Consider the following 25,127-nt stretch of genomic DNA (forward strand, 5'->3'; position numbering starts at 1 on the left):
TTTGTGTGACTTTGGTAAATCAGCTGATGGTACTGCATCAATAGACATACTATCTTTCCTGTTTGGCTTCCCGGATTGGAAGTGACAGCCACAGACTTTGAAGTTGTCAGTTATATCTTTCAATGAAATGTTCGCACGACCAGCAGCACTAATCCATAGCAATGTCGAACGTCTGTCCTTTGGAAATACAAAAAAAAAAAAAATAATAAAAAAAAAAAAATACAAACATTGTCTTTTCTACCTCTTCGGTGGCTGCAGTTATACACACAGCAGTTGTCGTGGCCGATAAATGCAAAGAGCGGGAGATCTACTTTACATCGAGACAGCCGTCCATGAAGGCCCCTTCTACTCTTGCCCCCTGAGAAACAGTCCCGCATAAAATGGCGCGAACTGCGCATGCTCACGATTTCGTGGAAAACACTCTATTCCACTTGCTAGTTCTTTTCTGGGTATATAGGGTTGCATGGTTAGTTGCCGTTGATAGGGCTCACCTTGGGAACAATTGCAGGTCCGCCAGGAATAGAAGTCCTATCCATATTTATGACAGGAATACAGGTCCCATTAGGACTATTAATCCTAGTTCATTTATGTGGTATCAGAATATGAACGTATTTATAGTAGTGCAAGCAAGCCCGTGACATCTGTAACCAGTCTAAATTATCCGACGCGGCAAAGTAAAATGACCAGCAAACACGACAAAGACATAAAAATCACACAAAAGTTAAAAACGCAACTTCAGTTTTATAGGATTCGAACTCCCATCACATTACTTTCAGATACCGTTCTGGATGCACTTTGTTGCACTGCCTTACCACTACGCCAGAGAGACGAAGCGGCAAATCGGCGATTTTACGGAATAATTATATATGCTCACTAAAGCATACCATTCATGTCACTGGCCTTTACCTAGTAGTAATATAAAGGGACGGATATAAAAATAGGGCGGACCTCCAAATGTAAAGCTATTCGTTGCAGTTTATAGCGGTCAAGAACTGTACTGATATTTTAGTAAGTATATAAAAGCTAATAGTGATAAATCACTTACTTAATAATATCGTTATTAACATAGTAGCTTGCAGAAGTATATAGACATAACATGTGTTAAGGCAGATTATTTAGAAAAAATATTTATAGCAGTAATAATTACGCTTTTATACCAGTTAAGTTTCTGTTCTAACCACTCAAAACTGTTTCAGTTTTATCTATCAAAAGAATGTATGAGTGTAGTACATATTCGTACTCCATCACGTGATTGGTTGTTGAGACGATAGAACTGTATTTGAGTACATACTCATATATCAGACTGTCAGATTTGACTACAAAGAGGATGCATATACTCATAACAATGATCAAGTAAGCATATATTAATACACTGCTAAGGTTCATGTCCAGTACCACATATACCGAATGTCGACAGTATCTTAAATAAACGAAGAGCATCTACCTTCACAAGGCGTATGATACAATACAAACGCCTCACCACATATGATATCTAAAAAAAAATTAATCTCCATTAAAACCAGGTATGCTGCAAAATAATACCACAATTAAAATTTGTCAACTAGAAAGGGACTAACCAGAATGCGGTCCATGCAACTAGTCTAGATCTCTCTCTGATCATTTCCCTGCTGCTATATGTAACTGATCACCTCAGCAGTAGTACAGTGTAACTGTTGCCCCCCGGCCCCCTCCCTCCCCCTACACCTTGTAACAATTGTTACATGGCCGCTTATACTGACAACCATATCAAATATAGTACATGCTATCTCTACTGACACGGTACAGTTTACGCAAATATTTCAAGGACCAAATCACCTGATCATCTGCTACCACACCATAAAGATAGTGATAATACAGAACCTAAAGAACAATGCGCTCCAGAATCGTTGAGGCAAAATTAGGTGACCGCCTTCAATATCCAAATTGGGAGGAGGTAAAAATGGAAATATGCAGCGTCTAGTTTATTTGTAGTTTTTGTCCGCAGTTTAATTCTTTTTCGTAAAAACAGTGAAACATGAAAATTATAAAGTTATTTGACATTTTAAAATACAACAAGTTCTAGTGAAGAAGAATCAACATCGTCATCGTCAAAACTTATTGAAAATCACAGTCCAAAAATAGATTGGTCTTAATAGGCAGATTTACAGAATATACCCAGTCCGTTATTAGTCCATTTCAGTATATGCGTCGTAATCATCCTCCCCTGTGTCCCAAGGTTCTCCACCAAATTCCGTGTTGATTTTCACTGTCTCCTCTATTTGTGTTACAATAGAGGTGAAGTCTGGTCGCTCCTCTGGCTCCCACGACCAGCACTTCAGCATCAGCTGGTACCTGGAATAGTACCAGACGACAGGGTGGGCACAAAATGGATACAAGCAAGAGAACAACGACGGCATCAAAATACAATGTTATTATCAACATAGCCCATATATCAGTACGTGAAACATAGGGGAGGATTAAGGATTATTTGAAGGAAGCTTTCTGTTTTAGGACTCTGACAGGCCGCAGATTTGAAGCCGATCTTCTCCCCCTCTCGGCGTGGGGTTCGGGGTCCGCAGAAGGGTCCCGGAAATTTTGGGTATTTTAGAGTGCGAACGGTGCCATTTGGTACGGTGTAAAACTATGATTCAACTAGTCAAAATTCGTATGCCAAGAGGGGACCATTGGTGCGTTTTTTTTTTTTTTTCAGAAAGCGATAGGGGGGTTCAGGACCCCCCCCCCCCCCCCCGACACCCTTCTCTAAATCCGCCACTTCGAGCCTTTATTTACAAGCAACAGTGTATTTTCAAAGCCTTTTCCATAATCCGCTATAATTTTGATGGTTAACGGGTGACCCCAACTCCCAAACCCGTCTATACACGCAGTGTATATGGATTTTGCCTGCCTACATGTATGCTTATATACAGGTACACGTACATACAGTTGATACAAGGAGGCGCTGACTCAGCAGGCAGAAATATACAAAGCACCAAATACGAGAACTTAAATAATTTAAAACCTGTTATAATAACATATTATATAATACTGAAAAATTAAGTTTTCACTCTGAAAGAAATACAGAAATAGAAGATTATATATAGGACCTTTAAGTTATTAAGACTGATGTCACTGTCAGAGGAGACATATCTCCCTTTGCTATGAACACTGAATGTAGTTGTATATACTCGTGGACTGACTGGTGTCTTAGCCACGTCCCAGTTCCACTATGAAAAATTTAAGTCGGTTCTCTGGCTTGGCTGACTAAAATTCCCATGAATGAGCTGTAACACAGTTCTTGAAAGCAGGCATGTGGCCATATACTGGATAATGTTGGTAATTGTGTTCTAAGCCAGGGAACCTGACTTGCCTTTTTTTTTCGAAACCGGGACCATTACTTACACGTGCTGAGGACAGTAGTCGGGTTTGTCCAGTCTTCTCCCAAGTTTTAGGAACTGTAGAACATCCCACTCGTCTACACCAGGGTACGGCACCTTACCGCGAGTGAACAGTTCCCAAAGTAGGACACCATAGGACCACTGTGGACAATAGAAATATTTATATAATGATAATAATAACTTGGCCATGGGTGAATATGATGTAATATAATATAATATAACATAACAAAACATAATATAATATAATATAATGACAAGAGAAAGCTTTATGTAATGATAACCGTGTCTTGACATTCTCCGTCTCCCTTAAATATGGATAGCATGCAATGCTATATGGACAATAAAAGGTTTTAATAGCTTCAGCAGCCGGGGCAGTTATTGCAAGGCGATTATGGACATTACACTAACATTACGATAATTAGACGGCGTACTTTCTAGGTCATATTTCTTGATTATACAAGACATTCCTAATTCTAATTTCATATTTCGTATTTTGTATCAAACAGTCATTTTACATATTTAAAATAAAATTGATTTCTTGGGCCCAACAACTTATTAATTTTAAAATCAAATATGTTAAATCGTCCGATAGTGTTGAAAGGAGTAACCTTCGAAGTAAAACTAGATATAACCGCATGCCATACCACATCAGAACTAAATGTGTAAACGTCCCACTCCATGGACTCTGGTGCCATCCACTTCACCGGCAACTTGGCCTGCTTGTCTCCGGAGCTGTAGTATTCAGTGGTGTACACGTCGCGAGTCAGTCCAAAATCGGCCACCTTGGCGCGCAGTTGGTCATCTAGCCTGGAAAATGTGAAAAACTAGGATATTTTTATGCTAGGATATAATTTACCCATTTGTCGACTTTTTTCTTGCAATTTGACATTCATCTCACTTTATTTGTTCAGTCTTTCGCCTGCTTTCGGCTGATACCGTACTCGGATTAAGAATGTGTACATTTACCCCGTGGACCATTTGAAGATTACACTGCGATTAATGCGGTGGAAAATACAATAGAGAGAGTGTATAATGATAGGGTCGCTAAACGATTGTTGACGGCATATAGTAACTAGCCTAATCCCTTGGTCGCCTGGGTAGCCACGCCCCCTTAGAGTACTTATGTAAACAAACGGTCTCCCGTAGCGAACTATCCTTTTGTTCAACAGCTTCGCGCGTGCAGCTGATTATGTATGTAGTGACACTATAGCTAACTGCATATAAATTTGTGCTAGCTGTTATTTGATTCATTCTGCTGTGTCAGATGTTGTGGATCAGCCCACTCGTTCGTTGACTTCTGTTTTTCTGAGGATTGGTGGTGCAGATTTTGAGTGCTTAATTATGTACCCTCCTTCTAACAAGAGAAAGGGGAAGGGAGATAAAAAGAGAGAGTGTCAAATGAAACGGGTAATGAGTAATACATTACATTAAATAAAGGGACTCGCGGTGGAAGAAACGATAGACTGTTTTGCATCAAGGTATGCCATTATAATCCGACATGGCCCATAACATGATCCATAACATGACTCATTGTTGTATGCCTTATATTTGTGCCGACTAATATTTTACTCTCGTTCATTTCGTGAAACTATTTCCTTAAAATAAAGTTTTGCCTGTATAAATTAACTTTGTGACATGAAGTAATTAATAAAACGCGCCTGTTGAAAAGGGGGCTTTTCGTAACTAATAAAGGTTCACTATTCAGAAAAATATCGTCGCCGTTCGTCGCCGCTACCTTCAGGAAAGCGTACCCTCCGCGTGGATCACCGGCATTTTTGATTATCTGACAAATTAGGGCAATTTACGTTTTAGCTAATAATTCTGAATTTACTAATATTTTGGACTAAATTCGATGTCAGATTCATAGCAATGACGGAGAGCCGACAGAGTTACTGTTTAATTTTCTAAACTAATCAAACTAGAACGCGTGGCGATAAAATGTGTCGCTAGATCTTGTAAACACTCAGCGAAATGCACCTAGTGACTATATTCAATGTGCCGTCACTTAATTGCTTTCTCGATTTCATTAATTGACGATAGTAATTGCAGATAACAAGGAAGAGGAAATGCTGAAGACAAAACAACGTCGGGTCTTTGTGTGACTTTCTCCCTAAACACTTTTTATGTTGCTGTCAAAGAAAAAGGAGTCTAGATAGCGATTATTTAAACCACTGCTGCTGCTTTTGCAGGTAGACTTCCTCGTTTATCATTTAAATGCTCCCCTCCCCCAGCAGACCCAACTTGATGCATGTACGTCTTGGTAGCTATAGTACAGATCTTGGTTCAAGTAATGAAAGGTTTAAGCACAAAACGATAATTTGAGGCTATTTTTTCATTCAAGACAAAATAAAGTATCTATGGTGTGTGACAATAGGGACTTTACAAAGCTTAATTTGTCCTTAAATATATATTCCAGTAGCATAGGCGAGCGACGTAATTGTAACCTCAACTTGAGGTATCCTCGATGAAAGCGGAGTACAAAAATTAACTTTTTTAAATATCGATTACAACATGCTGTACAATGATATTGAGACTAAAGGGTTTAATGGACTTCTTTGCCTTAAAAGCAATTCATTTCAAAATTAAAAGAAACAGTTTTTTTCGGGGAGCGCGGGTAGACAGTTTACGTTAGGTGATTCGTTAAAGTCGAGGAGTGTTTCACTATCAAATGTGTAAATCATATATGTCATAAAACACTATAAGAAAGTTTTTTGTTACGATCTGCAACATTTGTTCATTTATATAGCAGGGCGAAGTTAAAGCCAGAGGTAAATAGAACCTAATACCGTAATCCTCCTCGTCCATTTATTTAAATCGTATCAAAACGTTTGATACACAATGTTCATTAAATTAATAATTTTAGCGATTTATTAAAACCATATTGGTACATAAAAGTTTAAGATTAGCATAAGTTAAGCAACAACCAGTATGAAGAACAACACCCTTTTTAAATGAGGCAAGACACCCTCTTCACACTGATTATAACCTTGAGAAAGACATTATGCAACTTAAGGTAAAGGAGTTCTTTCATCTCGTGTGTGAATACAACACATTCTTTGTCACTTTTACAAGACAATGGAGGCGAGCAAGTAGAGTAATTACAATACACAATAAAAAGGACATTAGTATAGAAAGCTTACTTCGGGTCAGCCCTTTGCTTGTTCGAATGAAAGAGATAGATATCGCGCCGCGACTCCCTTTATTAAACCTTCGTGTGTTTGTGTAAAAGTGTGAAAGACAGGCAACGGTCTTTAGTCGCTGTTGATATTGTTCGCGATTAATATTGAAGCATAACTCCTTCGCCTGCATGTAAACGTGTTACTTTTCCTCATGTTCTCTATATTTCTTTTAGGTGGTTGAGACAATGGGATGAGATCGATAAAAGTGAAGGTTAATCTAAACAATTAGATGCGATTTTTGTGAAATGACTTATTAAGTGATGTGCATGTACCTAGCATGTTTAAATTCTTGAATTTCTAATTTGTTAAATCTTTCATACACGGCCTCATATATGTATTACTCTCAGGCCTTCGATATTATTGTGTTACACGGGACTCCTGGAAACCTGAAGCACAGGTCTACGGAGTCTTGTTATCCTTCATGCAGTTTTATGGCTGGGATGAACACTGCGAAGTAGAAACAGGCTTTACTTAGCTTTACTTGATGCACGACAGTTTAAACAAAACCAGTCTGCAAGGCTTGCTTTGATTTGGCGTTAACCTTACACTGGTTTAAAAAGAACAAATATAAATATGTTCGATGGATTAAATGCCGGCTTTGTTATATTTTAACTAAATGCGTTCATTTGCACAGTTACACAGATAATATTTTTAAGTTGTCTGTCGTTCAGCACGCATTATAGGCGAGTAGCTAAATAGTGACGGTGATCAATCCAAGCTCAATCTTGGCAAGTATCGTTTACAAAATAGATCATGTTGAATAAACTTAATTACGCTTTAATAAATAATCAACACATGGTTCGGTTATTGTCACTTGAAAGCTTTCGATCAAAGACGTTCAATGAAATCACAAATCATTTGACGATTAAAAAATGGACATGTTCAAGGGGCAGTTTTTGTTTCAGATAAAGGGACTTCAGGTTCAGGTAGAGGGTTCAGTTACGTGTTTCATCGGATGATAGCATCACGCCCTAGGTCTAAGCGAGTTGAATAGAAGCTTTTTATCCAAACATCCTATTCCTAACTACTGAGTTAGGACAAAGGTCTAGTAACATGCACTGTGCAATTACTATTAATGGATCAGACGCATACTTGATTGTTTTTCCTCTGGTGTCGCACGTATGCATCCTTTCTTGAGTGATCTAAAACAAGTCGCTAGTGTACCATGTTTCTCACTGTAGCAAAATACGTTCGACATGGTGTTTCTGAACGGCAGCCGGAGACACAGTAATTGTATAGGCATGCTTTAAGCTTGTTCGAGAGACAATAACAGTCGGGTTTAACAATAGATAGCGACCATAGTAAGACCCCCTCCTATTTATCTGATGATTTACACTTTTAATTGACCGTACTTTCGTATATTGTATGATCGTACAGCCAGACTTCCCCCTGTTGCACGTTTTAGTTGGATTGTCATTGCGCCTATGTCAATGCACCTCATTTAATTTCAATATTATAATATAAGCATAATATAAGTAATATGTTATTTCCTTATTCCTCTTTCATTATCATTCATATTTTATAAATACTTGAACGCTTGAATGCAGATATTTCAAATTAAAACGTAAGTACATAAATAAATTATACATTTATAAATTAATGCAATAGGAATTTTTTGAGACAGATTGATGCTGACGCTCATGTATTTCAACCAAACAAACAATAATTAGTTCAATTTTTGACTGCGGAAATTTCATATAGGATGAAATAACTGATAACAAATTTAACTAGCAGTTTGTTAGCAACACTAAAAACCAGCTGCGCGTGCCAAACTAGTGAACAAAAGGACAGTTCGCTTCGCGTGGCACGCCTTAGCATGGGTTTAGCCTCTTCAAGCTATAATCCTATCGCCGCAACAAACAATAGGGACCTTCTGGCTGATGTATCCTGCTGTTAATTACACCTAGTTACAGCGGATTGTCACGCTCGCGCTGGGCCACAGAAACCGGCGTCATGGGGTTCACTCGTATTAAGTATTGTGTTATTCCATCTAAGCTATTGTGTTTGTGCGTTCGAATTTTGAAGGGATTTATACGGCCCTCCATTGTTTGTCCGCCCCCTTCTATTCACAAGATAGGGATTAAAACATTTCGAACGTGGTTACACCGGTGTACAACGGAAACAAAATTATTCCGACCACTGTATATAGTACAAACGTTTATTACCAAGTAAACGTAAAGTCTTTTAGAGACCAGGGCATCGAGATAGTTCAAATTATAACTGCTTATCTCATTAATAATAATATTAATAATAATTTAAATGCCTCACCATTAAATGGAATTTTAACGTATTTTGTGGTTTAAAACAACTGCTGTACTGAAATTACCAAATAAACGCAAAGTCTTTTAGGATCCAGGGCATCAAGGCATTTCAAATTATAGCTGCTTATCTCATTAATAATAATAACAATTTTAATCCCTGAGCAGAGAATGGATTTGTAAATTATTTTCTGATTTAAAACAACTGCTGTACTGAAATTACCCAAATGTTATTATTTACGCAAAACGTACTATATTACGTATTGTTTTTATATGAAGGAGATGAAAGAGAAAACTACCTACATGCAGTTCCTGGCAGCCAAATCCCGATGGACAAATTTGTTTTCAGCAAGGTATTCCATTCCCCAAGCTACGTCCAAACCAAACTGCAGCAGCTGTAGTTCCGTAGGTGCCTAAGGTAACATAGCATTCATGGCATAAAAACAATATTTCCTATATTAAATTGCAAATTTAAATTTGAAGCTCATGTGCAGAGAGGCGCTTTCAGCAGGTCTGGATTTGAAATATTGCATCTCCTAATATTACTCTTAATTATCTTCTTTAATCTTTCAATAAGCTTTTTTTTTAATTCAACTTTTCAGTCAATATGATCTTGAATAAATATTACGGTTTCGTAAACACACGAAAATTGTTACGCACATTCGTGGAATCCTCGAGGTAGGTTTTAAGGTCTCCATTGGCCATGTATGGTAATACAATCAAAGGGTTGCCGTCGACTTCAAAGCAAATCCCGAGTAGTGCCAACACGTGATCATGGCGAAATGACGTCATCAGAGCTGCTTCTGTGAAGAATTCATCTATGTGCTGAATATCTGCACCCTTTCCTGTAGGAAACGATTCGTTCATGTATAGAACCTTCACGTGCATCGATATATATATATATATATATATATATATATATATATATATATATATATATATATATATAATTTTCTACATGTGCATCGATATTTTTGCGACAGCTGAGTAGCGTTGCATCATCACTGTTTCCAGCATATATTCATTTGAAGTAAATTTATCTAACAACGTTTGAATATGTATATTTGTCTTCACATTCGTATTTCAAGAAGGGACCATTTATAGAATATCAGAATAGCAATCTTTGTTTTATAAAATTGTTTTAATTGTATTAAAAACAAATGTATTGATATTTCATATCACAAGATGAGGATCGAGCACGCCATACCATGTACCTTGGAAAGTTTTCACCGCTACTTTAGAGGGGTTATAATTTTCGCTGTCCTCATAAATCGCCTCAAAGACGCATCCAAAGTGTCCTGAAACAAACAAGAAAACAAACAAGTAAATAACAAACATTCGCAGTGCACACTATACTAAACGCAACATTCACTCTAGCGAGATCTGATTAATCAGACCAGAAGCAGGGTGCACATATTAAAACCCTTGCTCGTGAGCATATGTTACTTTGTCAGGATTGACACGATAGTGATTTTTAAGTAAGAAATAACATGAAAATGCATGTTACACAATGAACATTTACCCACCTGTGCCTAATAACTTCCCAAGTTTAATCCTCTCTCTGCTCAAAAGTACGGGCTTTAAAGCAGCTTTTAAGTCGTCATCCTTCACCAGCGCCAAAGCATCATCTGAAGTTTTGACAGCATGTGGCAGTGTGATCTGACTGCTTAAATCAAGGTACTCCGTGGCATTGGAGCCATTGTGACTGCTAGTTGTGGGTTTTGCACGTCTTTTATAGACTATGACTCCGGTACCGATTCCAATGACAGACAGAATAACAATAGCGACAATCACACCTGCTACCCAGCTAAAACTAACTGGAAGATCCCCATAGTTAAGATATCCCACTCGGTACTCCAAATTACCCATATGTATCTAGAAAGAAAAAATACGTTTTCCAGTAACATACAGGTGTGAAATATGTTAACCGTGACCTAATTGATAGCAAATTACGAAGTGGAGCTTTTGAAAGAGCAGTTTTCTTTACCTTGATCCAAACAAGCAAGAGACAGACAATACTTTGTACCATTCATAAAAAGTGGGCGTTCATTTACTGCCGAACAAACAAACCAGTATTTACAATGGAATGACATACTTACGGTCACCACTTTATCTCCGTAGTCAAAATATGGCGGTGTGCAGATGAGAACGCTGTGAGCCAAAGCAGTGACGTTACAGTTCTTTCCACCGATCAGAACAATCACGTCTGCTTCAGTTGCGGCAAGGTTGAGATATTTTCCCTGTTGAATGATAGTGGATTTTATTGTAATATGTAATAATTGTACAATGGACGTTTTTATTGTGGTCCATAAAATGGGGTAATAAATTACGCAGAGGTTGTAGAAAAACGTCAGTGTGTTTTATAATATTAATGTATTTATGTTCCATTTATTAAGCAAATTTATTTCCATTATTTTTATTGCGGGAATAACCATATTTTATACGGTTATTTCCGCCATAATTTATTTATTTATTTTTGGATTTGAAACAAATTTGCTAAATGCCGTGAAACCGACTTTAGTAAAGATAGACTCACACGTATTACGAAGTTGGTGTTACTTTGATATTTCACACTAGAACCGTCGCTGGTCAAATTCTGGAACACCGGGTCCACAACATATTGAAGAGTTGAAGCTATGTTGGTTAATTTCTGCACTGCTACCACTCCATCCATTATAAAGCCGATCTCCACGGCATCATTGGTGTCCAACTGTCTCCTTAACCGCAAGGAACCTAAAGTGAGGGGGACCGATGGGACAATCCAGCTGGGCGCGCTGGGCGATGGACATGTTAACACGGTGTCTGACATTTCTGGCTGATGGAGGCAATTCTGTCAGGAAGACGAAAACAGTTGATTGTCTTGTATGCTCGCCATGTGGACAGAGTGTAAAAAGACAGTATGAAATAAAAAATAGTTTAGTGGGCAACTCCTACTTCTGGTAAAAGACAAACTACCCCTCACCATAAGCAAATAAACACAATAACTTACACGGTGCACATTATACCTTACAACCCACCACTGAGAGAGAGAATACTCGCCAAATTAAAAATTAATCGCCTTCTACGTACCGTTGGGTGCGACTTTTCTTTTCCATTCCATACAAACATCTTTGGCTGTTGAATTGAGTCAAAAGTCTTCCCAATGACTGTCAAATTCCGTCCTCCGCTAAATTATAAAAGAATACTTATTAATAACTTATATTATTCCAAGTAGCAATATCAATATACTACGTATCAAAATAAATAAATAAATAAAATAAAATAAAAAAGAGAGAGAAAACTTAAGTGTACTCAAAACGCCTCGATAGCATACAAGATTGGCTGGAGTAAAATGTTAATCAATAAATTAGTTCAGCTTGGAGCATCATTACAAAAATATGAAGTTCTTATTACATACGGGCATCATGTACGTTACCTGGCAAAACTGGTCAGTGGCATTATTTTCTCCACCACAGGGTCCTCAGTGTATGTGAAGGGGTCCTGGTCCAGCATTCTTACACTGCCGTCAAAGAACATCCTGACAGAGGTCACGGCCTTTGGCCTACTGACCCCTGGGGTGATACAAAAGGTGGAATGGCTACCAATGGCACTTCTGGAAATGTAACAGATTGTACCCATTTAAACAATTTCACTGTTTTAATGACAATCTAATTAGACTAAATAACTATGGTTGCATGTCTTGTAACTTCTCTAGTTTGGATAATATTTATAGACTTTTTCAAAATACATTGACTTTTCATTGTTTGTAAATGTTTTTAGAGAGTTGGCAACTATATCTACCCAAATATTAATATCGTCTAACGCCTGCAATCTGGCGTATCCTTACCTATCTACAACACAAGGCAACATTTCCTCCCCCAGGATAAGGCTGATATTGTCCAGGTTGCCAGCATTCAGGTCTTTCCCCCTCACAGTCAGCCTGGTGCCGCCAGACATGGGGCCTTTCACTGGGAACACTGTCTCCAGCTTGGGGTCCTGAAAGGGGCAATTAAAGAGATAACAGCTTTTATTTTGGTATGAAATGTGTCATAAAACGGATTTCCCCGGAGGGTAAACGACGATGCCCCCATACTCAGCAATGAACCCGCTCCAACATTCAAAGTAAGTAAATTGTTTCAAGTGTTTATATTTTATAATCCATTAAGAGCTTATTACGGAGAGTAGTCATCTATGAAGGTCTACGTGACATATGGCAGGGAAAGATTTCAGAATTATTGCAATAACCGCCGCTTTGGTGGTTAAATGGAACTTATTAAATTTCAGTGTGTTGTCCACAATGTATTATGTGGAGTTTTAAATCTGATATAACGAGTTGTTATCCATTTCAAAACACATATTATCTTCTCACACCATAATCAATTATGAATGGGCAAAGTCTCATCAAAATGTTCCCATTTAATATTATGTGCTAAATCTAATATTCTGCCACACCACTTGGCATTTCACATTCCCATTGGTTTGGATATATAGATGTAAATCAGGACACTAACTCACCACATATCTGAACTGTTTGGAGTAGTTGTACACCCTGCCTAAACCCTGGATCTGGACCTCTATGGAACCATTTCTGGGAAACCTGCCTGGTGCTTCAGCTGCCGTGCACACAATTCTAGGAACAGACATGATTTTAGGTACTAACAAAATGAAAGAAATAGCTCCTTGTTCTTACGACCTTGTGGGATCTGCTGGACGCATAAGAAAAATGCCTAAAAAAGGACTTCCAATTTAAATCGAAACAATCACATCTTATTACTAAAATCTTATAATTCTAACTGTTACAGTGGCCATTTTAGCTCCATTCAAAAAATTTTCCTAGAAACCAATAATAAATGTCCATAAAATGAGCAGATCGTGGACAATAATGGCCACGGGTATCTTACAGGTTTAGACACAGGTTTAGTCAGTGTCAACATAAGTTCCCAATGTTGATTACCTCTTTGAGATCACATAATCTTCTACAACAGGTGTACAGGCCACCCCAGCCAGTCTAACAGTGGGTATACTGGCATCAGAGGTGCCTAAATTTGTGCCATTGATGGTGACCTTGGTGTGACCTTCAACTGGGGCACTCAAGGGTGACACCTGATAGATAATGGTTGAATTGTTAAAAGTTGTCATTCTCTAGTATACATATATCTTTTAATTTTTTTCCATTCCCCTATTATCTTTCATATGTATAATAATAGTTTGTTTTTTAGAAATCAATGCGTTTGTCTAAAAATGTGGCTTACCATAATGATAAGCAAATTCACATGACTCTTAACATTACATTTACAATACCTTACAGCACTCACCCAGTTAATGATGACATCAGGACAAGTGCTCTCAACTGGCACACTGCATGTTGGGCGATACTTGCACGTCCCTCCACAGAAAGCACAACCAAACTTTGTATCCACACCACCAATACACGTGCCACATGTGGTGCCCATGACGTCACACTTGTACAGGATGGCTGAAAATATTGAAAATATTTCAGTGTTGTGTTTTACCAAATAATCGATACATGTTCAACATGAATACATGTATGCGTATCCATAATGTGTGTAAGTGTTACAAATAGTAGTTCATATGCATGCATTTTAGGAGAACTCTTATTATTGAGGAGATTTTGGGCGTTATTCTGTTTTTTACCAAAATGGAATAATAATAATAATTTTTTTATTAGACGATCGGTTGAATGAAACAATGACTATATTTTGTGCGCTTATGAAGAGGGCATTTTATCCCATTGTAAAAATGAGACCATTCCTTTTGTAACTCGTGCGTAAAAATATGCACCTTACAGGAAAAAAAAGACGGGAACGTACACATATACATGTAAAAATAGCAATACACTTACCGCTCACTTGAGAGCCGATGGGTTGGTCTATCACATGGTTATTATTCCAGATTACTTGGATTTCATGCCTCTCCTGGCCTGTGATGTCTGTGTACACATACTGAGATATGAGAAGAACAAGCAGCCAATTATAATGGTATTAATATAGATCTAAATATATAAGGCATTCCTGAAGTTGCTAAAATTCTACATAGAATGCATAAGTTGGGGTTTGGATACGGTCACTTGCCTTACAAAATCAGTATTTTGAGGGCACAAATATTCGATCTGTTATTCTATCAGCTACTGTAAAATAGCGTGACATTTAAAAGATTATATATCATATATACAGTAAGTGTATATGCCTTGCATCATATCTACTCACAGCGTGGCTCTGGCAGTCTATGGCACTATCATTCTGTCTGATAGCTGGGACTGTGTTAGTGCCTATCTTACACTGATAATCACCTTGGCCAGCCTGGAATATCATTGAGGTTAGGTTGAGAATAACCAAAATGATTGCAGAGTACAGCAAAATGTGAGGCTTCATTCATATTTTCCTAATCAAATTTTGAGTTCGAAGGTCTCATTTATGTCAGCCTTGTCATAGACACTGACTTGGAACTGAACTCTTGCTTTATGGTAAGAATGAAAAATCACAGTTTACCTTCCCATGAATCTAAGGTACAGTATGTATATCGCGAAAATGAATTAAAACCTAAGTTCTGTCTTAAATGCAAGCTCCGTCTTAACATCTGAAGAGCGCAGTCCCACATCTCGCAGAGTCTCGTGTCATTGTCGTGGTTTCCCACTCGCACATGAGGATCGTGGATTTCAACCGCCGTCATTATTTGTTCTTTTTATGAGTAAGTTTCTTTCTTTTACTAAATTTATTAACATTCCTTACTTTAAACTGTTTTTGTAGATATAGATAGATTCTGTTGACGTAGTAGTTATTTGTCTGAAGATTGGAATTAGGAATTTTTCTGTTACACGTGTGTCTGCATGGCATTTCATGGAGGCCGCCATGTTAAATTTGTAAGAGACAGCTGCGTGTTCCTTTTGGTGTGTATTCAGTTAGTTTTTCGGTGGTTTTTATGAGCGAATTGTTAACTGATTTTTCTACTTGCGTAAATGATTTTCTGGTAGGCAGTAGATTCTTCTAGTTTGTTATCTTCTGGTAATTTTATGTACGGATTTAAATATTACATAAACGACTCTTAAGTTGGGTCGGTACCTCAATGAAGAGTGGCCGATTTATACGTTGTTTCGTATCATTTTGCCCAGATTTAGAGTCGGGATGATCTATTATGGACATCTAAGTTGTAATATTTGACTGGAGGGTATCTCATTTTGTGTGGCCCTTATTTTTGAGGTCAGGATGATCTTGTTGGACATCCAATTTTAGTAGACTCAATTGAGCTACATTGATTGTTCATGATACTATAGTCACTTTTTAACCTTTATAGGTTTACCTGCAGACAGATTCATTATGAATAGTGGTGATGAAGATGTTGTTCTGACAGAACATTTTGATGGTCCCTCCACTTCTAAGCAATCTGAGTCATCCAAGCTGGATTTGATTCTAAGTAATCTTAAAGATATGCAGCAGCGCATTTCTACTTTGGAGACCAAGGAGGTGCTTGTGACCCTGTTGGGGAATCCTCCGAAATTGATGATTTAGAAGTGCTGCTGGGTGAGGATGACACTCAGTCTCAGGAAGACTCTGATGTTGATAGTTTCATTGCTGAGTTGTACGTGGATGACATCAGAGGTCCCGCTTTGTCTGATGGCGTGGCTCACTTTGCTAATAAATTATCTAAGAATAAGCTATCTGTGGATCTTATGAAGAAGAAAATGAATCTACATGCCACTGCAGCTAATGTTGATATTGGGGTGCCTAAAGTTGAATTAGAACTATGGCGTAACATTTCAACTGGTGTTAAGAAGCGTAACATACTTCTACAAGGCTGTCAGTCAGTTCTTCTAGTTTCCATTAACTGTCAACTTTCTGCATTAGATAATTTGCCCAAGTCTGAGAAAGTTGCTAGAAATGTTTTTGTTAGATGGAATAGCCTTGGGCATGGAGGCTAATAAAAGGATCCTTGCAAGAAGAAGAGTTGACATCAAGAAACAGTTTTCTGGGGAGATTTCTCAAAATCTTACAATTCATGAAGAAGAAGACCCAAACTTCCTTTTTGGAGGAGATATATCCAAGAAAGTAAAGAATGTTGAAGAATTAAGGAAGCTCAAATTTTCCCTTAAAGGGAAAGCCCGTTTTCATCCTTTTCAACGCTCAGATGTCATTAAGAACAAATCCAAGTCTTTCCCAAAGCAGGGAAAAAAGTTGTCAGAGAGAAAAGTAAGATATTAAAACAATTACCTTTTATTGCAGGAAATACTAAGAACAAGGTTTCTGCCATAAAAACATTTGGTTTAACTAATTTCAAAATGGTCTCCAAACTATCCATCTTAAAATGCTTGTAATAAACAATGGAGTTACATTTTTTTTAAATTAAATATAAGTCTATAACTTCCATCAGATTTAGGTACCACAAATATAGGAGATATGCATTTATTTGCTTCATGGCTACAAACTGAAATAACACCTTAATTAAGCAACTTTCCAACTTCAACATCAATAGCTTTATTTTTCTCTTCACTAAATCTATGAGGGTCATCAATACTATAAAATACTGGATCATCATTAAAATCCATATGACAATGTTCTATAGCATCCAGAACAAAAGGATCCGAAGTGATTTTACGCCATTTGTAGATTTACAACATGCATATTATAGTCTTTCAATGGCTATGGAACAGCAACGGTATCTCAAGTTTATTTGGAGAGATGTTGTTTATAAATTTAATTTTTTATCTATGGGTATAAGTAGCTCACCTAGAATTTTTACCAAAGTTTTTAGGCCAGTGTTAGGAATGCTAAGACAAATGGGTCATGTTAACAGTGGCTATTTAGATGATATTTTTTTTGCAAGGTGATTCCTTTTTTGAGTGTCAAAACATTGTCATAGATACTTTTTTCCTTCTTGATAAACTAGGCTTTTTTGTTAATTTAGAGTTTTAGATTTTGTGGTGAATTCGGTCTTTATGACTGTTAGATTAACAGATAAGGAAAGGTTCAAACTGAAAGCCTTATGTTTAACTTTCTTCGGTACACAAAGGGTTAGAATAAGAGAGTTAGCTAGAGTTATTGGAAAGCTGATCTTTAGTTTTCCAGGGATAGAATTTGGTAGGTGACATTACAGGAAATTGGAAAATGACAAAGTTAAAGCTTTGGCTTTAAACAAGGGTAATTTTGATGCTGTTTGCATAATTTCCCAGGATTCAAAATTAGAGTTAAGGTGGTGGATTGATAATATTGATCACAGTCATAGATTTATTTGTCATGGTTTGCCTTTATGATTTTTCAGACAGATGCTGGTGATTCTGGTTGGGGTATTTGCTGTTCTACTCACCAGAAATTTAGATCACAAGGTCTGTGGTCTATTGATCAGAAGAAATCTCATATTAATGTAAGGGAACTTTATGTTGTATACATATGTTTAAATACTTTTTGTCAAAATTTGACAGATGTACACATTAATTTTCAGATGGATAATTTTACTGCAGTTACTTATTTGAATAATATGGGTGGAATGAAATTGGTGAGCTGCGATTCTTTGGCTAGGAATATCTGGAATTGGTGTATTTCACGCAATATTTGGTTAAGTGTCATTTTTCTGCCTGGCAGTGAAAATGTTTTTGCTGATTCGCTCTCTAGAGAGATCCACACTGATCATGAATGGAAACTAAAAGTATTGACTTGTTTGCTACAAGTTAAATACACAATTACCCAGGTATGTTTCCTGGAAACCTGATCCACAGGCTTCTCATGTTGATGTATTTAGTTTTTTGTTGGAAGAATGAATTCTGGTATGCTTTACCACTTTTTAGTCTGATTCACAAGTGCTTGGACAAGATTGTCAGGGACCAGTCACAAGGGATTCTCATTGTTCCAGCTTGGACAACACAAACTTGGTATCCACGTGTAATGCAGGTGTTATTTCAGACACCAAAACTGTTAGTACACAAACTTGGTGTGAATCTGTTGACTCATCCAGCTATAGAGGGAGATCACCCTCTGGAACACAAACTGGCTCTAATTGCTTGCCCTGTGTCAGGGAATTCTATAAAAGCCAGGGATTTTCAGAGGACTTTATTGACATCCTCATTGACTCATGGAGACCTGCTACACAAAAACAATATACAGTATATCTCAAAAAATGGTTTAACTTCTGTTGTGAGAGGGAAATATCTCCATATTCCCCTTCTTTAGAGCAGGTGTTACAATTTCTGCATAGCATTTCTCATATGTCTTATTCAGCTATTAATACAGCTAGATCAGCTTTGTCATGTGTGGTTTTTATTGATAAGTTATCGGTTGGTAAATATCCTTTGGTTTGTAGATTTTTGAAAGGGTGTTTCTTGAGAAAACCACCAAATCCAGGTTATCATGGGATCTGGGATATTAGACAGGTTCTTGATTTTTTGAAGACTTTCACTCCTAATGCCTTACTATCTCTAAAAGAGATTAGTATGAAATTAGCTATGTTATTGGCATTGGTCTCTATTCAGAGAAAACAAACTTTGTTGTTTTTAGATGTTGATAATCAATTTATGAAGAAAAATAAGAATGAATTTTGTTTCGTTCTGGGCAAGCATGTTAAACAAAGTAGACCAAATTATGCAGTGCCGCCTGTAATTATACCCAGGTATACATTAGATCCAGACATTTGTCCTTATGTTTGTTTAGAAGATTATATAGAGAAAACCAAAGATTTAAGACAAAATACCAGATTATTTATTTCAACTTTAAAACCCTATGGCTCTATTACTTCACAGACTTTGTCTCGTTGGTTGAAGACTGTTTTGCAACTTAGTGGTATTGATATTAATATGTTTAAACCTCATTCAACTAGACATGCAGCAGCTACAGCTGGATTTTGCTGTGCTTTAAGTTTAGATGATATTATGAAAAGAGCCGGGTGGAGCAGGGCTGACACTTTTAGAAGGTTTTATTTCAAACATGTTCTGCCAGTCAATGAATAAAGAAACTGTTGTCTCATTATTATTGTTTATTATTTATTTTGGTTCCTTTTGCACATTCAGTCGTATTAACATGTAAGATTACAACATAACTTATCATGAAGTTATAACTTACATGGCTGATTGTTTTTTCTTTCACTTTGTGACACATATGCTTTAAAATCTTCAGATGTTAAGACGGAGCTTGCATTTAAGACAGAATTTTTAAGTTAAACGAGACTTACTTGTAAGTTGAAGTTGGACTGGAATTCTGTCTTAAAGGCAAGCAAGCGAAGTCTTAACATCCCACCCTTCCCACCTCTCATGGGATTTATCTTGTGGTATATGTGTCACTAAGTTTCTTTGAAATATGACACGAGACTCTGCGAGATGTGGGACTGCGCTCTTCAGATGTTAAGACTTCGCTTGCTTGCCTTTAAGACAGAATTCCAGTCCAACTTCAACTTACAAGTAAGTCTCGTTTAACTTAAAAGTACTGTAGGAAGAGTGTATGTACAACTACAAGTACAGACTGCTAACAACAACGGGTTTTATAACAACATTTACGTGAATCTTTACCTGTGGCACAGGTAGGTTCTTCCCACTCAGTGAGATCACCTTGGTGACCCCAGCAGGTAACAGGACGTCCTGTGCACGTGGCAGGAGCTGGGGACACAGGGTGGGACCTTTAATACCCACATTGACATGACTCTGGAATGACGGAAACAAGACGGTGCGATTCCTAGTTAATAAAATATGTTTCTGTTCTTGAACACCGAAATAAAAAATTGTGCACAACTAAAAGGATATTCATTTTTCATTTCAATGGTGTTTCGCATGTCACAAGCATCAGAAACTTAATTTTATTGTCTTTATCTGTTGACATATTTAAGAGAACCGGTACGAAACACATTTACTTGAAAAAACATATGTCTGTATGAGTGACCGATATTATCTGGCTTAATGTAAATTTTCACGACATAAGGTATACACGGAGTAATTAACAAGGAATTGAACGTACATTCTGTCCAGGTATCAACATTCCGCTAGGATTACAGGTACTGCTGACGTGGGTGCACGTGTTAGCATATATACACCAGTCACAGGCCCAACTACTGCTGGTACAGGACACACACCTACAGTAATAATACATACATACACGTGTTAGCATATATACACCAGTCACAGACCCAACTACTGCTGGTACAAGAGACACATCTAACAAAAAGAACATTAGGATTAGCCACATATCCTCATCGTATGTGTGTATATGTAAAATGTTTTATTGTGCTAGTGTTTATTATGCCCCTATCCCACATCGACTAAAAATTCCACGAACCGCCAAGAATTGATAAATCCCAGGGTTCTTGGTTAAATCGGGAAAGAATTTTTAAGCTCTTAACTTCTTCTTATTTAATGTCAGTAAGCTCTTGCATTTGAGAGACCGTGAAATCATTAAAGTTTCAAACCAGTCTCCTGTTTATCTCAAGTTGTTTTCATATTATTCCTATTCTAGGGCCAGTATTACAGCTGCCCTGTGTTGAACATCCATTTTGGAAGTACAGCCCAAGCAGGGATGATAATATTTCTACTAAAAAAGGACAGTTAGATTTCTACTTAAAATTGGCAAAATCCCACGATTCCTGTTGATTTCTAAAATCCATGGAATGCGTAGTTGGTGTGGAATAGGGACATTTCAGGACACACAAACACACACACACACACACACACACACATTTAAATACTAAGGTGCCACGTTTATTATCCGTCTGTTTGCATATGTACAATTTATTTTACTTATATTGTTAGTTATATAGTTGTATTAGTGCGGATGTTTTTCATATAAATATCTATATAAATTAAATTGTATCCTTAAAGAATAATCTTGATTAGATAAAGATGAAGATATATCTCATATATTGGAAATAATAAGTTAATGTGGCACCCCTATTCACATTTCGAATTGCTTCGATTACACAATGCAGCCAGTAACGTCTAAGCAATGAATTTGCATTTTTTTAAAATTGTTTCGTGAACTTAGGGACTTCGTAGTCATTCCAATAAGATAGCCTCAGTCACAACTGGACGCACGGATTTTAGGACCTTACGTACTCTACGAATTTTGGGTGTAGTGGAGGTCGTGGGGTTCGTAGAGGTAGAGGAAAGTCTGCCTTGCGAGTCGCAAGGGCTACATGAGTTGTCCTTTCAAGCAATGACGCTAATTGCAAGGAGCGATGGCCGTGAAAGCTGGTGGGTGTGTTACATGTCACCAAGTTTCCCCCAATGACTGTGGTACTGACAGCTGTGGTATCAAATACACACTGGTAGGTCTGGTCGGGGGGTAGCAGGCTTACTGAGAGGTTCACCTACAAACACGAATGAAACAGTGATTCTTTGCTTAGATGGTTACTTATACTATGTCTTGCTTTCTGCGTGCGTGGCATACACTCACCACTTACGAAGGGAATGTAACGCACAGCGAAAATAGTGCCCTTTTACGTCAGTTTTGCTTCACACTTGCCTCACAAGTTTGTGATGACGTACTGACGGCGTACGTCAGTTTTGCTTCCTGTTCTCCCCTTCTTTCTTCTTCCTCCTCCATTTTTTCTGCTATCTAAGCTTCTTTCTCTTTCCTTTTGGAGGAATATTAGAAACTACATTGGACAAAAATTTGAAAATTCTGAAAATTGTTGTATACGTTACACAGTCGACGTTAATTGTACAGACACCAGGCGTGAGGGTGACGCACGTGCGACGTATTCCTGGTGTGTTCTCGACTTTGTTCGTTAGTTGTGAGGGCGTGCGTCTTACTCGACACGCAAAGGGCACTTGCTCCTTCACTGCTTGCGACGGGTGTTTTGCACAACGCACGTCTCACTTTCTTACTACGTGCGAGGGAAGCAAGTCACGCTTGCGGCCTCGCTGTTCGCAGGCTATTCGTAGAATCTTTTGGACATGTCCAACATCCTCCGTACGTGCATACGGGCTGTCTGCGAACTCGAAATTTCGTAAGAAGGACGTGCGTGGGACGTGAGATTCTGCGTAAAATTTGGACGCAAACAGCCCGTAAGAGCCCGTGCGGCCGGTTGCGACCGAGGCTATAGAGAGATAATGTATAAGAATACAATACCCTGAGTGTGCGCCGCAGTCAAAATATGTGAAGTTGGTCGTTAGAAACTTGACTCCTGTCGTTACTGATTTGATAGATAATGGTATTGTAACGTGATCTGAAGCGATAGTTATAATTCCTTTAGCATGCGATTAAATATATATATATATATATATATATATATATATATATATATATATATATATATATATATATATATTCTTAAAGAACAAACATGAGCCATTGTTGTGGTAATGGGCAAATCCTTGTATCTAAATAATTGAATTTCTATTAGAGCTATTGTTTTTAATTGCAATTATAATTATTATTTTTAAACCTGTAGGGCGGTACAATAACATTAAAATTATCCTAAGAAAGCCACAAGGGACATTAAATATCCTTTTCTAAAATAAACGTTCAAAAGCTGAATGAAAATTAAAATGTAAAAGGTGTAAGGAAATGAGCGTGTTGTTGGATATACACTTAATGTTATGCACAGGTATATATCGGTGAGTATTGCCAAAAGTCGGAGTATGTATTTATGGATAAGAGTGAGGTAGACCTTTTTTTTAGATGGTCATCCTGTACAAGAAAGACAACACCCCTTACCGTCCCCAGTTGGTATAGAAGGTAAGCTGGTAGGTGTGTCACATGTCACCAAGTTCCCCCCAGTAACTGTGGTACTGACAGCTGTGGTATCAAATACACACTGGTAGGTCTGGCCTGGGGGTAGCAGGCTTACTGAGAGGTTCACCTACAAACACGAATGAAATAGTGATTCTAAGATGATTATCTGTTATAACGTACAGATACCTGTATCGAACTGTCGATCGCAGTCAATCGCTCGTTTCTTAAACACTAATTTGATACTCATACCATAGCCCATAAAGTCTGACTGAAAATACGTTTAGAAAGGAGCATTCATGCTATTCCATTTTTGCGGGTGTTATGGATTCCAAAGGTCCCAGAGTAATTACTTTTGGGTCCATTAACGTCATATTCCTTGCCAATACACCATGATTTGAACATTCAGACTGGATTTTTTCCTATGCATGTGGTTAGTTAGCTGGCCAATAGAAACATTCAAATTGACACCTCTCTTGTGGCCTTCAATATTCTTAATTAATGCTTCTTTTAGCAAAATCTATAAACAGAATTTACACTCGCAAAAATGGAAATGGTTTGAGACAATATCGAGGGACACCTTATAGACTACTGGTAATTCATTCATCGTTAGCGTTATGCATTTCATTGTATAACGGTGTATAACGGTTACAGCACCGCAGTGAGTTTGCATTATTTACCTCACTGCGTATGCACAAAGATATATGACAATGCAGTGAAGTCCATTAATACAAGCTGTTCTCTTATGGACTTTATACGAGCAATGGACGGAGTCCATCAAAAGTTGGCAAGAAAATTATTGGTAACATTGAAATGAAACAAAAGTTGGTTATGGAATGATGCCACGTGTATATCAATTCTTTGTACCTGTGTAGGTCTGGCTAGAGGTGTGTTTGATGGTGAAATGGTATTGATCTTAATACACTGTCCATTATCAAAGGGAAGCCATCTTCGTGAGCCATCTGCATCCGAGCATTGACTTTTCCTGCTGCATCTGAAAAAGAAACACATGAAGCGAAGGGTTCTTGCATTTAAAGACGGTGTTTAATTCCACCTAATGTAACAAAGCATCATGCTTTGATAAGAAAAATGGATACAGGGAAGAGGGGTTTTTGTGGCAGTTATGCACGAGGTACCGGTAGTATATCAGTCACACATTCAACGTTATAGCTATATATCGGTCTACGTCGGCTCATGCAAGATACAAGCCACGTATGCCTAATAAAATGAGAATATTGTACTTTTATTTCTTTACAACATTTCACCAAACATACTTAAAATATAAATTTAGATCTGAAAAAAAAAACTCACCAAGTAGTCCTAACACCTAGACAACAAATTTGAATATAAACACGTTGCATCCTAAATTGTTTCGCGAACTACAAAAACAGCCTGTTTAACCATCAGCTATGCAAAGCAAATTGTTCAAATGCTAACACACAATTTTCTATTCTTAGACTGCGTTCTCATTACCTTATAGCACCGGTAGTGGTAACTATGTGACACTCTGACGATGCTTTTGTCGAGCACCTGCGCATTTACATGTACCGGTGTACCATGAAAATCTGACTCCCCTAAAATGTGACTCCCCAGTCAGATTTTCATTATGAAAATCTGACTCACCCCATGAAATTTTGACTCCCCCAAAAAAAAAACATTCATTAATCTCATTTCATT

The 25,127-nt window shown here is 37.6% G+C and overlaps 1 protein-coding gene and 2 long non-coding RNA genes across 3 annotated transcripts; 1 reads left to right on the plus strand and 2 right to left on the minus strand.

Annotated features, from left to right (window-relative positions):
* Positions 1 to 1,730: 1,730 nt before the first annotated feature.
* Positions 1,731 to 20,759, minus strand: LOC106155548 (hepatocyte growth factor receptor-like). Its single transcript, XM_086994076.1, has 19 exons — positions 20,739 to 20,759; positions 20,297 to 20,428; positions 15,018 to 15,110; positions 14,654 to 14,753; positions 14,106 to 14,266; positions 13,745 to 13,893; positions 13,306 to 13,420; positions 12,638 to 12,786; positions 12,227 to 12,403; positions 11,881 to 11,977; positions 11,348 to 11,641; positions 10,911 to 11,051; positions 10,338 to 10,686; positions 10,026 to 10,109; positions 9,472 to 9,656; positions 9,115 to 9,224; positions 4,019 to 4,181; positions 3,379 to 3,515; positions 1,731 to 2,400 (listed from the first exon to the last, which is right to left on the minus strand). The coding sequence occupies exons 1-19, from the start codon at positions 20,757 to 20,759 to the stop codon at positions 2,166 to 2,168; spliced, it is 2,892 nt and encodes a 963-aa protein (XP_086850202.1). The 3' UTR covers positions 1,731 to 2,165.
* On the plus strand, positions 15,356 to 19,758 carry LOC147760169 (uncharacterized). The gene is made up of 2 exons (XR_015330865.1): positions 15,356 to 15,498; positions 16,102 to 19,758. It is a non-coding gene; the product is annotated as an uncharacterized LOC147760169 (long non-coding RNA).
* On the minus strand, positions 20,760 to 24,434 carry LOC147760170 (uncharacterized). The gene is made up of 4 exons (XR_015330960.1): positions 24,318 to 24,434; positions 23,436 to 23,580; positions 22,848 to 22,944; positions 20,760 to 20,853 (listed from the first exon to the last, which is right to left on the minus strand). It is a non-coding gene; the product is annotated as an uncharacterized LOC147760170 (long non-coding RNA).
* Between the last annotated feature and the right edge of the window lie 693 nt (positions 24,435 to 25,127).

This window comes from Lingula anatina, chromosome 8, assembly GCF_051362555.1.
Source record: "Lingula anatina isolate TDL-2025a chromosome 8, LinAna3.0, whole genome shotgun sequence".
NCBI lineage: Eukaryota > Metazoa > Brachiopoda > Lingulata > Lingulida > Lingulidae > Lingula > Lingula anatina.

What these genes read in the sequence shown, in the direction of transcription:
- LOC106155548 (XM_086994076.1), bottom strand. Translation starts at nt 20,759, where the DNA reads ATGTTGATACCTGGACAGAAT. An exon ending in TAGACTGCCAGAGCCACGCT is followed by an intron (nt 14,754 to 15,017) that starts GTGAGTAGATAT and finishes CTCATATCTCAG; the next exon opens with TATGTGTACACAGACATCAC. An exon ending in GATTATGTGATCTCAAAGAG is followed by an intron (nt 13,421 to 13,744) that starts GTAATCAACATT and finishes GTCTGTTCCTAG; the next exon opens with AATTGTGTGCACGGCAGCTG.